We start from the raw sequence: 17,058 nt of genomic DNA on the forward strand, positions 1-17,058 counted from the left end.
AAACAACTAATAATATTGCCACACACAAAAAAAAAGGAAATGCATGCACGTGTTTGTTTGGTTTTTATGCTTTTAGGCAGCCCTGCAAACAACCATTAATAGCCTTCTTCATTTGAAGCTTTGAAATGTGTTATTTTAAGGCAAATTTTCAAACATTTAGGGCAATCCTATAAGCACAAATGTTAGTTCCAACAAAGGTTAGTCCAAAACAAGGTCAAAACTTGCAATAAACCTCTATCATATAGCAAGGAATCTAAAAAATCAAAAAAAGCAGACAGCTAAAGACCCAAAAACTAATCAAAGAATCCAAACAACAACAAGCTTGAGGTTGGGTGATAGTTCTCTGCTAACAAAATATTCTACGATACTTTTTAGTATAGTGGTACAATACTTCAGCTTTGTGCGATATTTTTTCCTATAGTTGGGCGATAAAACTATTTATACTAGTGTGATAGAGTTATATATGGGTGCACAATACTTTTACTGGAAAAGTATTGCACAAAAGTACTGAGAAATATCATATGATATTGAGAAAGTATCATCCAATAATCACAACTACAAAAAAATAAAAAGACCAAATAGCAAGCAGATAATGCAAGAAAAAGTGTAGATTAGGAGGCAAAACCAAAATGTTTTGTGCCATGGTGGGCGCCAAAAATGTACACTAAGAAAGTGCACTTCTCTAAACCATTCTATCCAAGATATTCCATGAGTTGGAATGCTTGAATGGTGGCTTAGAGCTCCCTATCCATGGAGTGCAAGGTGCATCAAATATGCATCAAATGAGCTCTCAAATGAGCCTTAGAGATGCACCCCTTGCTAGTAAACCATGTAATGGGAGATTCCTTAGATAAGAGTAAGAATGCAAGTGCCCAAAAGGAGTTCTCAAGCATGTAATGCAAGTATGATCTCAGCTAGAATGAAATGCACAATGCAACTATGCTAACCATATGATAATGTTACCAAACCATGCTAATTAAACTAGATGATTTAAGCTATTGCAAAAGAAACTAGATTACTTGTAAATGATCCTAAGCTAGTATGAGGATGGTGATGAGAGAATTAGACAAGAGATGAGAAGTTATCCACAAAGCTTCAAGAAATCTGTCAAGAAACCTGCAGCATAACAATACTCAAGAAGATGGATCCTTTGAGAAGGAGAGAGCTCTTTCTTTTAAAAGTGTATGAACAGTTGAGATCAAGATCAAGGGATGGATGATCAAGTGTGGGCGTTGACTTTTGGCATGATCCATGTGCAAGAGAAAGTCAACTAATGAAAATGAGTTGACTTTTCATGTGAGACAAAAGCCTTTTCTTTTAATTTGAAAATAGGAAAAGGACTTTGTGTATGCACATTGAGTGGGTTAGAAGAATGGGGTCTTTTAGAGTGGGTTAGAAGAATGGGTTCTTTTATTTAATTAAAAGGGGACATGTTCTTTTAATCAAATATGAACTTAGGATAGTATAGTCAAACTATAGGTTATAATCAAATAAATTAATTTTGGCAATTTGGGTTAGGCAAATGATTAAATTAATTTAGCCAAAATGTTGAGAAGGGGGCTAATAGTCTAGATGACCATTTTTAGGTGATTACATGGCTAAGCAGATCTCTATGAACTATGTAACTATTATTCATATGGGTTGGTTTGGTTATGTTATTATTTAGTTTCTACCTAAAGGTTAATGATCTTTTTTAGTTCCTATATGAGTTTTCCACCAAGGGTAGTTATGCGTGAGGGTTCCCCACTCCCCAATTCCCCTCCCCTAGTTCTACCCCTCGTGCTTGATTTTAGGCCCCCAACGAACTTGCAAAATTCTTTATTAAGTGTCATAGAGGTAGGATGTGGATTTATTTTAATTTTTGCTTTCTTAATATCTCAATGCGAGATCATTAAGCTCCTTTCATTTAGCCTTGAAAGTTTTAAAAATACTTTATTACTCTACCAAGTTAATTAATTAAGCATGTTCACCCATCTATTTGGGGACATTTAATCATCTTCTTGAGGTTTCTATTGAATATAAAATTAGACATGAGGGTCTCTCCCCTCCTCCCATGTCTAATCCTTATACATGTACTCTAGTTCTCTTTGGCTTCGGTGTGGAACCTCCCATGCCATATGAGAATCTATGTGATTATTTCGTCTTTGGTTAATTAGTGTGCTTAATTGGGTTGTCAGGTTGGGGCATCAACTTGGCTCTCTAGCTCCTTATACATCTTTTTGTTTGCACTTTTTTTTTATCTAATCTCTTGATGCTTAATATTTGAAATAACTTTTGACATTCCCTCCAAGTTGTTTCTTCTTTGCTTGGTTATCTTGGTTTATCTGTGGAGTGTGCAACGTCATGGGGAACTCTTCTATGCTTTTTGGGCCTCCTCCAGATCACCTATTGCAAAAATTTCCATTGGTGATGTGATTCCGTAATTTTCCTATGCAAGGGTAGGTATGCCTACTCAAAGACATCAATGTAGGCATTTGTAATAGGTGGTATGTCACCTTAGTCACCCACTGTGGCTTTTGTAAGTGAGGGAATGCCTTCTTGTATTTGTATAGGAGGTCACTCTTTGTCTCCCCTTGTATACAAAACCCTAGTCACAAACAACACTTGGGGTTTTCTTTCCCTATTCATTTTCCCCTGGTGCACACTTTGAACATGGCAAACTATGTAAATATTTTTAAGATAAATAAAAATTTGGCAATTTTCGTTTACTGATAAAAAAATGAATATTGGGAGACAATTATTATAAAGGAAAAGGACAATAGGATGTTTGGATTGTATATGCTCCCAATGAACATTGGAAGATAATTGTACTTGGGATATGGATGTATTACTTTTTAGATATTTTTGGATACTAAGAAGAGATTTCAACATGATTAAAAATAGTAAGGATAAACTTGGGGGAAGTGAAATCGAGTGGAGAGAAATGAAAAGTACTTTTGGTATAGATTAAAAATTAGCTCAACCTATTTGATCATGTTGAAGGTTTTAGATAAGTAAATAATAACGTATATGGTTTAACTGGCATAACTCCTACAAAGAAAGTTGGAGGATTTATTGTAGATTGAACAAGTTTGATGATAATAGGGACTTCTTCAACTTTGATCAAATCAATGAGGATAAAAAAGTCAAGGTTCCCCCTTGTTCATTATCTAATCATTGTCTCTTTACTCTCAGAGAAATTAATCAGATGAACATTAAAAAGAAGCCAACTATTGAAAGATGTAATATCAATGTTAATGGTTGGTCTATTTAACATAGGCACCTAGAGACTGGTACTGAATTACTGAATTGATACAACTAATCCTAAAAAATTAGAGATGAGGGTACCTCGAGATACCAATTATTTAATACAATTTAATAATTTTCAAAAAGAATGAGGATAATATAGAACTTTGAGGGGAAAAATGGAAAACTTCAATGCTGAGCTTTGAAAATTGACTAAGAATTTATATGGTACATTCTTCTAAGTATCTTATAAATTATATATCCTATGACAATGCCATGTGAATGCCTCCACATTTTGCACATATTTGTACTAGTGCAATTGCATGCAACTATGTTGGCAAACATGTATGCAAAATGTGGAAGCATTCACATGGTATGTGAATGCTTAAAATAAAATAAAAACATAAATCTCAAACACTAAGTCTTATCAGATGCCACAATTGTAGGTCCAGGGGAGGTTTAAACAACAACAAAATTGAAATCAAATGTAAATGGAGAAGGAAACTAATGATCAATGTAGTAGTCCTATCTACATGTTTCACTCTTCTAGGGCCCTTTTTAGTGCTTTCAATGGAAAATGGAGAAGGAAAATAATGATCCATGTTATTTTTATGCCTATCATGTGCACTTTTTAGCAAGATGCACCTGGAAACTTGGTGGGAGATGACGAGGTAAAGTCTTTCACCAAAATTGAAGACCTTGAGTGTGCAAAAAAGGCTTGAAGGCACTTCTCTTAGAGACGCATCTCCAAAGAGCGGAGATATGTCTCAGAGGGACAAAGAAGCATTTCTCTGATATGCTAGTCTATTATGTTTTAGACCATGAGAGGAAAAGACACATTGAGAATAGGAAAGCAAAGAATGACTTTCCCAACAAAAAAAAAATATTAAATTGGGAAAGGGGCTTAAAGTTAGAAGAATGTTTAAACAAGAACAATGGAGATGGGGTTCAACTAGCTAATTATGTGATAAAACTACTCCTATATGTAGATGACCTCATTTTAATTGCTAACACTATTGAGGATCTGAAAGAACACTTGATATCTTTTGTCATTTGGTTGAGATGCAAGTAAACACAAGCAAAACCAAAGGGATGATTTTCTCCTTGAAAAGAAACAAGAAGCAACAAAATAGTTTCTTTTTTTATGGTAGCCCATTAGAGATTGCAGAGGAGTACAAATATCTTGGAATCGACTTCCACAACAAACTAAGCTAAGAAACATGTAGGGTAAAATGAATTCAAGGGGGACTAAGGGGCAGTGGAAAGCACTTTATTCTTTACAAAATAGGTGCAAGAACACAAAATTGTGGGACTAGAAAAATAAAAAGATGCTCTTCGCTTTGTTGGCTACCTCGATGATCCTTCATGGATGTGAGATTTGGGGCAGCAACGCATCGGATAAGAAATGGAGACAAATAAAAAGAATCCAAATGCATTCAATCATTCACAATCTCAAAATTAAAATGGTGGTTCCTTATAGGATCTTATTGGTAGAAACATGCATATTTCTTTTAGAGGTAACAATCATGGTCTGATTATTATGTTATTTAAAGAAAATTTAAAGAATGGAAAATTAGCATTGGCCTAAATTGATCATAGAGGAAAGACTTGATAGAAGAAAGAACATGTGGATGAAACAAACTGTCAAATGGATGAAAATTTGAATTTTAGTATGCATGAATGCCCAGATAATAATTAGGGAATAAAAAAGTTTGTAAATGAAAAATTTAGGAGTATCATATGGTCAAAACAAAAAGGGTACAAAAAAATTATATTATATTAAATAATTTAACTCAATGAGTGATCATGTGGAGAAAGCATACATAGGAGCAAATATCAATTGGAAAACTAAAATGCTTATAGCATAGCTTAGAATAGATTCTCATCACTTAAGGTGTGAAATTGGTAGATGTACACTACCAAAGGAAGAAAGGGAGGAGAGACTGATTATTTTGCAAAATGGGAGTGGTGGAGAGAGTGACATTATCATGGAATGCCCAACATAAATTGACATCTGCTCCAGCTATGAGGATATTGTAGCAATCGACAATTTAGATACTCTGTTTAAAGAAGCACAACTAGACATGACAACGAATTTCATGATCAACATCCATTGTCACCTTTTTCAGGGGGTGTGTTTTTCTTAGTGGTCAAATACGTTGCTTTGGCCTCACAAACATTATTAAAATCTTTAATTCATTCATTAGTTCCTGCCAATGGTGCAATGCATTTAGATCTTCAAAAAATGGTTAGGACTAAGTGATTTGAGGGGCTTCTTAGAAATATGCACTATTATTGAAATTATTGTCATCTTCAAATTTTTTGTTAAATTTATGTTTTGCCCAATGTGAGTTAGATTGTGATAAAAATCTGTCAAGTGTTTTTTTTAACATTTCTTTAAAGAACCATTTTATTGTTGCAATAAGGTAACATATCTATAGTAACATCACTAATTTGAAATATTTTTAACAATTAAAAAATTTAATACATTCTGAAATTAAATGTTAAAATTATGTAAGACCATTTAGTGTAAAATTGACAATATCTATATTTATTTATTTTTAAAGAAAAACTCATTAATTATTATTAAAAATATATATTTTCTTTTACTAAAAAAAATGAAAATTAAATAATATGTCAATAAATGATACTTATTATTGTAAAAATGCACAAGTCTAAACATTTTTTTTTTTTTTAATTCTAATTAACTCCATTATAAAAAAAAAAAAAAAAGTTGTTACTAAAGAATGACAAAAAAATGTCATTAATAAAATGACACCTTTTTAATATGTTGTGAAAAAATCAGCTAATATGTGTAATTGTATAAAGGTAAAGTTATTACTATTAATACATGACAAAGTTTCATTAATAAATGTCATGACATATATTTTGTATTTTTGTTAATGAAAAAGTTGTACATATTTGAAAATATTGTGTTATTATCAAGTATTTTGTTAATAATCTCTATCGTAAAAACTCAAATATTAATTCTACATATTATTGTAATAATTACCTTTCACCAGTCCCCTGTCCCCAAAATCTGGAAATAAGAAATTCTCGTTGAAACGCCATCTGGATTTATTAAATATCATATATATGGTGTATAGGAAAAAAATTTAAAACTCTGAATAAGTAGAACCGTTGAAACGTAATTCAAATTTTAATATCCGAGTGGTCTAAACCTCCGACAATCATAAGGAATGAAGGTTTTCTGTTCGGTCAACCGGCCCGGCTGTCTGCTTTGTATTATAAGATAAGGAACGCCTAGTAGTATTGTAGTAGCTCTGCCCTTAAAACTCCGGACGAGGAAATGGTACGAGAAATAGCTACTAGAAGGTTGACTAGCCATTCTTAATGCTGGAAAGTGCATGGGTGAGACAATGAACTTGTGGCCCTCTCAACCTTTCTTTATCTCTGATGGTTGTTTGGTTTTAGCCTAGATGTGATAACCGACTATGTCAAGGTCTAATCAGCCCTACGAATTGGTGTTTTAGACTGAAAATGAAGACTTTGTAGGCCCTGTTGTTATGTCACCCAGAACGATTTTGCAAGCACATACTTGGTCACTTTTGTCTGTAGTGTCGGGTGCTTATTATGTATGGTGGTGTGCCTTATTATTATTATTGGAAAACGGTTAGCCCGATTCTAATATCTTACCCGTTTTGATGTCTTACCATGAAATTCAAAAAATTCTTTTCTTTAAGCAGGAAAAACACACACACAATCATTTACCAAATAGTTAACTCCGTGCCCCCAAACTGTTGCTGTAATTGATGCAACAGGAATAACAGCTGTTGTTCCTGTTGGCTCAAAACATAAGAATCAATCACAAATCATCAATGATACAGCAATAGTGTAGTGAAAAGAAGAGAAGCGTAGAAGAAGTAAGTCGATTGGTAGCAGTGACTCAAGCTTTTATTAACAGGTGAAAGCACCATCAGAACAGTAGTCTACTGTTACATCAGAAAGTTATTCACCACGTGGCCATTTGAACTGGGCACCATTGTGATTCTTGCAGAACAAGTCACATAATGCTACATACTGCTAACCTATCCACTTTTCAGCCTCCCAAGTGTCCAATTTATTTTTTTAAATGAAGAAGACCAAGCTACTGCTGAGATGCTAATTTGGACTTGTTAGAACACCCAAGTTTGAAGCTCAACTGTAAGTAAAATTTCCAGTCTGGAGCAATCCCATGTCCCTCACTACAAAAAAACCACAACATATACTCTTTGCGATCATCATGTCCCATACACTGATAACTCTAAGGTGTCTATTTTTTCAGCCAGATCATGCTGGCCTATAGTCTTCAAACCCTTGGTAACCATATCAAAATTCTGAGGTCTTGGAACAAAATTGAGCTCAGTCATCTCAACTAGAAAATTTGCAGCTTCCAGATACCTGCCAGCCCGGCAATTTAGCCGTATAAGCATAATATAAATAGGCTTATTTGGAGGATGCCCTTTCTTCTTCATATCACTAAACAAACTATATGCTTCTGCAAACTGCCCTTTCTTAAACAATGCCTTAATAATTGGAGCATAAAGCCCAGGAAATGGCTTGTGACCATCTTCTATTGAGCTGTGCAAAATCCTGAAAGCCTCTACAATGTTTCCAGCCCTAGATGTCCCCCTTATCATTATCCTATAGGTATTGGAATCTGGACATAACCCTAATTTTGCAGAAACACTCATCAGATGAACACAGAGGTCTATTTCCCCAGCATTGGATAAAGATTCCAAAAATGTATTAAAAGTCTGCAAAGTTGGCACAAAACCATCATCTGTCATTTTTTTCACAAACTCCTTGGCCATGTCCAGATTCCCAGCTGTTAACAGGCCATTAACTAAAATTTCACGACTGGCTGCAGTAGGATTGTGTCCCATGATACTCATTTCTTCTAGAAACTCCTGTGCTTCCTGTAATTTGCCTTCACGACACCATGAGTTGACTAAGATACTGTAAGTTTCAATATCTGGCTTGGAACCCTTGCGGATCATTCTGCGAATTAGAGCATAGCCTCCCTGAAAATAGGGAACATTTTTAAAAAGCATGCACAATTCCATTTTTTCTGAGTTGATTCTATAAAAGAAGTTGGAAAATATTTAAAGAAAAATAATTTTCTACATAGAAATCAAAACAATCTTCACCAAAAATTGGAAAATGATTTTGGTATTAAATTGAGAAAAATCATCAGTTTGTGAAATTATTCAGTAAGAATTTGCACTACCTGAAAACTTTTATTTAGGAAAACTTTTTTGAATTTTAAATTTCACTTTCATTCATAAATTCTACTAGTTTTCAGATGAGATTTCACTGATCATTTAAGGTTCAGCAGGAAAAACCATGAATCTGATTTTTACCCTAACTTTAAATGAAAAATTTGAAATATACTTTATGACTACTTGAGGTTATACAATTATTTATATTTTATACACGACATTGGCAAAATTCCCAGTATAATTTCTTGCACATAAATAAAAGACAAAATGTTACTGTATATTTTAGATAAGAGAAATTTGAGAAAATTGGTCCATTTGTGAATATTGGCAACTGAACTCCACACCTGAAACCCTCTGACAAAAAGCTGTAAAATTTTCCTATGTTCTTACAATTTCATAATATTACAGAAAGTTGGAAAATTTCTGAGAAAGCTTGCATTGCTATACAAGTCAAGAAGAATTCCAACCATCAAGTAGACATAACTGAGTGGTAAAATGGATGCTTTACTACAACAAAAACCCAGACTCAAATCCCCACAAAGCAACTGATGTAACACTAATCTTGCTCTGACCCCAATTCTTCCTAGGGTTTCTTTAAGCCTTTCTTCTGACCTAATAGGGCTACCCACTACCCTATTCTCCTTATGACCTTACTTATGAGATCCTACCTCCTTCAACTAGTGAACACCAACTGAAAGAACAAGAAATCCACACATTGCTTCCTGGGCTCATTCTAGCCTTGAATGCTTACTCTTCACTCAATTCCACATCCTGCCTCCACTTGATCAGCAGACACTCCACCAATAGGCATAGGACTTTAGAAGGTCCTTAGAATCCTTTCCAAGACCTAAAACCACTTTTGAGATTAGAACCCTAATTGAGTTCACAAAAACACCACAATTGCTCCACAAATAGGGCTACAAGCAATTAGCCCTACCTTTGATGTAAATCTTGAATAACTTGAAAAAGTCCTTAACAAGGAGGGAAACTAATGACTTATCCAGACACCCTTTTCAGAGACCTAAAAGATTTCCTAGATCTATGGCCCCCAAACTGTCCATACAATATGGCCTACAAATGTGCCTAAAAACAAGGGTTTAAGGCTTTACAAGCCTGTCTAGCAGAAACTTCAACTTCTCCTCCTAAAATCTTTCATCAAACCTTCCCATTGAGTTTGGGACTTCTATGTTCATGCCTCTACCTTCCTCCAAGCTTTGATTGAAGCTATTTGTGCCTTCAATCCTTCCTAACACCTCTACAATTCACTGTGATCCCTAGCCATGAAACTGAGGCTCGCATCACCAATAAAACACCATCCGTGCTTTCCAGGGCCCCTCCTTCACTGTACAATATACAGATGGAGTCATTGTCCTAATCCCAAAAGCCCATACAGATCCTACAATGGGAAGAGGCTCTATGACCCCATTTTGGCCAACTGCCTGGTTCAGGACAGCAGACTGGCAAGAAACAAAATAATTTAACCAACTAACTAGAAATCCACAAAATGACAATCTAACACTATATAGAATCTAGAAAGGAATTACACTAACATTTCTACTGGTTATCACACTTCATTCAATCCAATAAAACACTCAAAACTCAGAAAACCAAGAACTATAACTGTTATTGCTGTGGTACAGTCCGTACACACAAAACCAAAACTTCTTCCAACCCCTTGATCAGGTCGAGAATGGCCTTAGATAGTTGACCAAAAGCCAACACTAATTGTTTCAGATAGTTATCAAGCCTCATCCACAAAGTTGCTCTCATGCAACAAAAAGTTGTCAATGTTGTCCATGACAACATTGACAACTTTAGAGCAACTTTTACATCTTTTTGAATGTTGCACTCAAACTTGTCCCAAAGGCTACCAAACTTCACCAAAAGCCTAAAAATGACTTAAAACATTTAAAAAGGACCTTAATTCTCTTATTTGGCCATTCTACCCTCAAAATCACACAATTAGCCTATTTGACCTAAAATGGACAAATCTTGCAACTAAGAGCAACTAAGGCCTAATATGCCTTCCTATACCTAACACTTCTCAACTTAGGACCTAGCTAGTCTCTTTATTACTCGAGTGCTGTGGCTAGTACCACAAGCCAAAATAACTTAGGAACACTAGGTCTTCATTTAGCCTTACTTAGGTGCCCCTGCACCATACTCCCCCACAAAGAAAAACTATGTCACTCCTGTGGACAAAAGATCCTTGAAGATGCCCACTTTGTTGAAGTCTGCCTCAGCAATCCAAGTTGCCTTTGAATTTGGCTTGTGTCTCCACTTGATAAGGTGTTCCATGCACACCTTATGCCACTTGACTCTTGAGTCCAACACCTTTTCAGCTTCCAACTTAACTGATGAAGGTACCACTGTAGGTTCCAGATCAGCACTGACCCCCTCACTATTGTAAACACTCTCAAGTAATGGACCTTTGAATTCAACCAAGTCTTGCACATTAAAAATAGGAGAGATGCCCAAATCTGATGGCAAATCCACCTTATATGTATAGGCCCCATATTTTGCTATGACTTTACAAGGTCCCACTCTTTTCATCTACAGTTTAGTTGGCACACCTTTCTGCAATCTTGATTTGTTCAAGTGCACCATAACATAATCTCCAATAGAAAACTGAATGTCTCTTCTCCTTTCATCTACCTTGCCTTTCAACTTTTGTGTGTTATCTTGGATGGTCTTCTTTACTTGCTCCTATATTTTCTTCATAGATTGAGCGAAGTCCTCAGCATGTCCACTTCTATATTCCATGCCTCCAAGATCTCTCAACTCACATACACCCCTTGGATGCATCCCATACACAATTTCAAATGGGCTTTTGCCTGTGGTTCTATTCTTGCCATCATTATAAGCATATTTTGCTTGAGGAATGATAACATTCCATGTTTGCCATATTCCTTAGTTAGGCACCTCAAGAGATTACACAACACTCAGTTAACCACCTCAGTCTGGCCATCTGTTTGAGGATGGTAGGCTGAACCAAATGAAAGGTTTGTCCCGAGTTTGCTCCACAAGGTCTTCCAAAATGGCTCATGAACTTCACATCCCTATCTGAAACTATACTAAATGGAAGTCCATGAATCCTTACAACCTCCTTAAAGAACAAGTGTGCAATGTGGCTAGCATCATTGGTAGTTTTAAATGGGATGAAATGCCCCATTTTGCAAATTTGTCAACCACTACATAAATACTGTCATATCCCTGTTTTGTCTTGGGCAGACCTACTATGAAGTCTATGCTTACACACTTCCATGGCCTATTTGGAACTGGTAAAGGTTGGTATAAACCTCCATTGCTCAATCCACCCTTGGCTTTCATATACACCATGCATTGCTCAACATACTTAGTCACATCCCTGACTAGTTTTGGCCAATCTTTGGACTAATTCTAAAGTTTTGTTTGCACCAAAGTGACCACTTAGGCTTCCATTATGCCTTTCCTGAATTAGGTTTTCCCTTATTGATCCCCTTAGTACACACAACTGATTGCCCTTAAATAACAATCCATTATGCAAAGTAAATTCAGAGAACTTCCTATGGAAATGGTTCTCAACATCAAAACGTACCTTGTATGCCCCTGCAAAGTCTTCATCCTCCTTATAGAGGCTCTTGAAGCTCTCTATCCCAATGCTATGTAACTAAACTTCTTGGATAGTTAACAATCTCCTGCTCAATGCATCTGCTACCTTGTTCATTTGCCCCTTCTTGTGTTTGATTGTGAAAGTAAATGTTTGTAAGTACTCCATCCACTTCAAATGCCTATTACTCAACTTTCCTTGAGTGTTGATATAACTTAGGGCTTGATTATCAGTAAATACAACAAATTCCTTGGGCAACAACTAATGTCTCCACTACCAAAGGGACTGAACTAAGGCATATAGTTCTACGTCATAAGAAGAATATTTCTTCTTGGCTTCATTCAATTTTTCATTGAAGAAGGCTATTGGCCTACCTGCTTAACACTCCACCTACTGCCAAGCCACTTGCATCACATTCTATGGTAAAGAGCGTCTCAAAACTAGGCAATTGCAAGACAGGTTGGGTAGCTACTTGTTTCTTTAGCAACTCAAAGGATTTCTCTACTTCTAAAGTCCATTTGAACTTAGACTTGACCCAACCCGTAATGGTATCTAACAAAGGTGCACATATTCCACTAAAATTCCTAATGAATTTTCTATAAAACTGAGCTAGACCATGAAAACTTCTTAACTCAGTAAATGTGGTAGGCGGTGGCCAGTTGAGAATAGCTGCAACCTTCTCTTGATCCATCTTCAAGGATCCCTTTGACACTACAAAACCCAAATACACAAAAGCTCTTGTTTGAAAAAGTCACACTTCTCAAGATTAATAACAAGCTTCTCCTCGTGTAACCTCTACAGTACAGCTTCCACATGTTTTATGTGCTCCTCCTTGGTCTTGTTTGAACATTAGTATATCATCTAAATGCACAACCACATACCTTCTAGTGAAGTCCTTAAGCATTTCATTCATGAGCCTCATGAATGTGCTAGGAGTATTTGAGAGGCCAAATGGCATCACAAGCCATTCATACAACCCATCTGTTGTTTTGAATGTTGTCTTCCATTCATCTCCCTCCTTAATCCTAATTTGGTGGTATCCACTTTTCAAATCCAACTTTGTGAAGTACATTGCCCCTCCAAGACAATCCATGAGATCCTCAATCCCAGGTATGGGAAACCTATACCTGATTGTGATCCTATTTATAGCACTTGAGTCTGTGCATAATCTTTGTTTTCCTCCTTTCTTGGATGCTAGTACAACAAGGACTGCACATGGGCTTATACTTTTCTTGATCAGGCCTTGATCTAGAAGTTCTTGTACTTGTCTTGCTACTTCCAAGTTTTGGTCAGGAGTGAGCTTATATGTTGCCTTGTTTGGTAAAGATGCACCAAGAACAAAATCTATTTGATGGCTTATCACCCTCCTAAGAGGTAAAGTGGCAAGAGTTCCATCACTTACAATATCTTTATACTGTTCAAGCAATGATTGTACCTCTACTAGCAGTGGCTCTTTGACTGTCTTTTCCTCTCCTGTGGACTTCAATACAACTGCATAGCTTTGGCTCTCATCATCCTTGAGATCCTTGGCAAACTCTTTTCCACTACATAGAAACACACTAGGCACCTTGGACTGTGGTTCATCTCCTTCCAACAGAGATTGGATTTTAAAAATTCTGCCTCCCTTCTTAAAGGATAATGGAATTTGCCTTTCCATCATACACTGCCTCTCCATCAAACTGCCAGGGTCTACCTAAAAGTAGATGGCAAGCATCCATAGGCAAGATGTCACACAACAACCTATCCTTGTACCTTGCTATGGAGAACTCAACCCAAGTCTGTTCATTCACTAAAATGCTTTGGCCCTTGTTAAGCCAGGTTACCTTATAGGGATTCACATGGGGTATCTTGGTCAGTTTGAGCTTGTTAACTGCCTCCTCTGATATTATGTTGTCAGTAGAACCAGAGTCCACCATTACCTTGCAAACCTTTCCAAGAATCTTGCATCAAATCCTAAACAAAGCTCTCCTATGCTTAGGCTCATCTTGAGCTGGTTGCTTGATCAATACCCTCCTAAAAATGAGGTTTTCACCTTTCTTTGATACTATGTGATGTACTTCAAGTTCCTTGCCACTAGAGTTATCCTCTTGAGCATATGCCACTCTTTTGTCATGGTTTGAAGAAGGCTTATCTAGGCACCTATACACTGGATGGCCTAGCTGACCACAATTATAGCATTTCATACTAGCAAAGTAAGAGTTACTTCTACCTGATCCTTTGACCCCACTAGAGCCTCCTTGGTTACCCCTTCCTCTACTATAACCCCCTCTAGGAGTGCTTTTAGTACTTTGCTCAGTGAGTTTGGTCTCACCTTGGTTCCTCAGTTCATTACCTCTACCTTGATATCCTCCTCTTTGCCCCCTCTAATTTCTTCCCTTGCCTCTATCTTTGAAGTTGGAGTCCCCCTTCTTCCTATTATTTTCTTCCACCTTTAGGGCTAGTTAATGGAACCTCTGAATAGTAGTAGGTGTCCACAAACTTAGCTCCTCTTGGATATTCCACATTAGACCACCCAAGTACCTAGCCACTTTTAATGGCTCCTCTTCTTGCTTTTTGGACCTAAGACATAACCTTTCTTTCTATAAGAGGCCACATCCATGTCTTTCTACTTTAGTCTTTATCTCCTCTTGTGAAGTTGAATCTCATACTCCTCTGGTAGGAAATTCTCCTTCAATTTTGTTGCCATTCATTCCAATTGGCTATAGGCTTCTTACCCATCCTAATCCTCTCATCTTGGACATATTTCCACCATGTTAATGCTGACCCTCTGAGTCTTGACTTAGCTACCTTGATCTTTTGTGCTTTTGTCACTCCTTCACATTCGAAGTGATTCTCCATCCCATCTATCCAACTCATCACTGCACCAATGTACATCTTCCCACTAAACAATGGAACACCTTCCAAGGCCCTTCCCCCTGTGGCTTTTATGGCCTTCAAGAAAGGTTCTTCATTCAAGACAAGGTCTAGTTAACAGACAACATCTTCCTCTGCTATCTCCTTAACCCTATCATTGCTCTCTTCTTCATTTTTCTTGGCTGCATCTAACTTTATCTTTACCTCTTCTAAGGCTTCTTCAAGGAGTCTATTCTTCTCCTTTTGCTCATCAACCTCTTTGGCTAGTTCTGCATGTGTCACTATGCTTGACTCACCCACTAATTCCCCAGTAGCTATATAACATACACTAGATTCCCAAATCTTTGACCCGCTTTGATACCACTCTGATGTAACACTAGTATTGCTCTGACCCCAATTCTTCCTAGGGTTTCTTTAGGCCTTTCTTCTTACCTGATAGGGCTACCCACTACCCTTTCTCCTTAGGACCTTGCTCATGAGATCCTACCTCGTTCAACTAGTGAACACCAACTGATAGAACAACAAATCCACACATTGCTTCCTAGGCTCATTCTAGCCTTCAATGCTTATTGTTCACTCAATTCCACAACCTGCCTCAACTTGATCAGCAGGCACTCCACCAATAGGCATAGGCCTTTAGAAGGTCCTTAGAATCCTTTCCAAGATCTAAAACCACTTTTGAGATTGGAACCCTAATCGAGTTCACAAAAACACTAAAATTGCTCCCCAAATAGGGCTACAAGCAATTAGCCCTACCTTTGACGTAAATCTTGAATAACTTGAAAAAGTCCTTAACGAGGAGGGAAACTAAAGACTGATCCAAACACGGGTCCATTTGGTTCGTGGAATTGTAGAAACCAGGATTTCTACAAATCAAGGTTTTGCCAAATCAAGGTTTTGCAAATCTTCATTCCTATTTTTGGGATTTTACTTGAACTGTTTGTTTCACTCAAAAGATGTGTGTGAAGACACATATTTAATGCATAAACTTGGAGTTGAAGGCAAACTTCAAAAAGTAGTCCAATCTATTGTTTTTACACTCCTCAAAAAACATAACCAAGTTTTGATTTTCAATTCCTACTTGCTAGTAGGAAGTCGGAAAACCTAGTTTTAAGACAAAATTGGAAGTCTGGTATTCGAATTCCATTTTGCCAATTTTGAAACAAACGTAAAAATTTTCAAATCCGGATTTTGAAAAAGCCAATTCCTATCACCTTCCACGAACCAAACGGACCCTAAAAGATATCCTAAGTCTATGGTCCCCAAACTCTCCATACAATATGGCCTACAAATGTGCCTAAAAACAAGAGTTTAAGGCTTTACGAGCCTGTCTAGCAAAAATTGTTGAACCCTTGGTATTTGGTCTTTGATTGTTGTCATTGATGTCAATAATGAAATTATAATGAGCATATGATATGCTCAACATCATGTAATTATCTTATTTGATGTCCTTCAATATTGTTCAATACATATTCAAGACAAACACTTAAGTGTTATACAATTAACACTTAATATTCACATGGGTTTTAAAAACTGTTATAAAAAACAGTTTTGATCAATGAGAAACTTGACAAGGTTTTTTATCAGATAGTCCCCAACTACCATACCTTTTTGGAAAGGTCTTTGAGTTAGCTAAAATGGGGCTTTGTTAGTTTTTGCATAACAGATGTATGGAAAGAGAAAAAGTTTGTTGATCAGAAATAGTTACCAAATTGTTATGACATTTTTAGCAGGTTTGAGCAGTTTTGATCTAATGGAAGTTTGGGGTATGTACCTGCCTCCAAAATTTTGACTTTCTTGGTTTATAAGTAGAGGATACATTCCTCTAAAACATCCAACAAGTGGTTTTGATATAAGTTGCAAGATTGGTATGGAATTCCTTGTAGACCAAACAGTTTGCAGGCAGATTTTTAACAGCAAAGAAGAGGGTAATGCTTTATGTTTCTTATTTCATATTTGTGATTTGATTTTCATTGCTGAAGTTTATCAGAGGTAGACGAAGGGTTATATATTGCTTCTTCATTCATCCATATCAATATTTGATCAGATATTTTAATGAAAAAAGAAAATATATTTGGGTATTGGATATTTTGAGGATAATAGAAGTATATCCAGCATTATGTTTTCAACAAGAAGTTGAAACTAATGATTCATGATTTGTGTTGTATT

The 17,058-nt window shown here is 36.4% G+C and overlaps 1 protein-coding gene across 1 annotated transcript in view; it reads right to left on the bottom strand.

The window, feature by feature from the left end:
• Positions 1–6,973: 6,973 nt before the first annotated feature.
• LOC149557222 (Pentatricopeptide repeat (PPR) superfamily protein) overlaps positions 6,974–17,058 on the bottom strand; it is a 29,104-nt gene continuing 19,019 nt past the window's right edge. Inside the window, exon 2 of the mRNA XM_089831941.1 lies at positions 6,974–8,249. Coding sequence (XP_089688067.1) covers positions 7,467–8,249 — 783 coding nt within the window. The 3' untranslated portion in view covers positions 6,974–7,466. The remainder of the gene's footprint in view (positions 8,250–17,058) is intronic.

This window comes from Cupressus sempervirens, chromosome 5 (assembly GCF_028749045.1).
Source record: "Cupressus sempervirens isolate cs-2001-9-10 chromosome 5, ASM2874904v1, whole genome shotgun sequence".
Taxonomy (NCBI): Eukaryota; Viridiplantae; Streptophyta; class Pinopsida; order Cupressales; family Cupressaceae; genus Cupressus; species Cupressus sempervirens.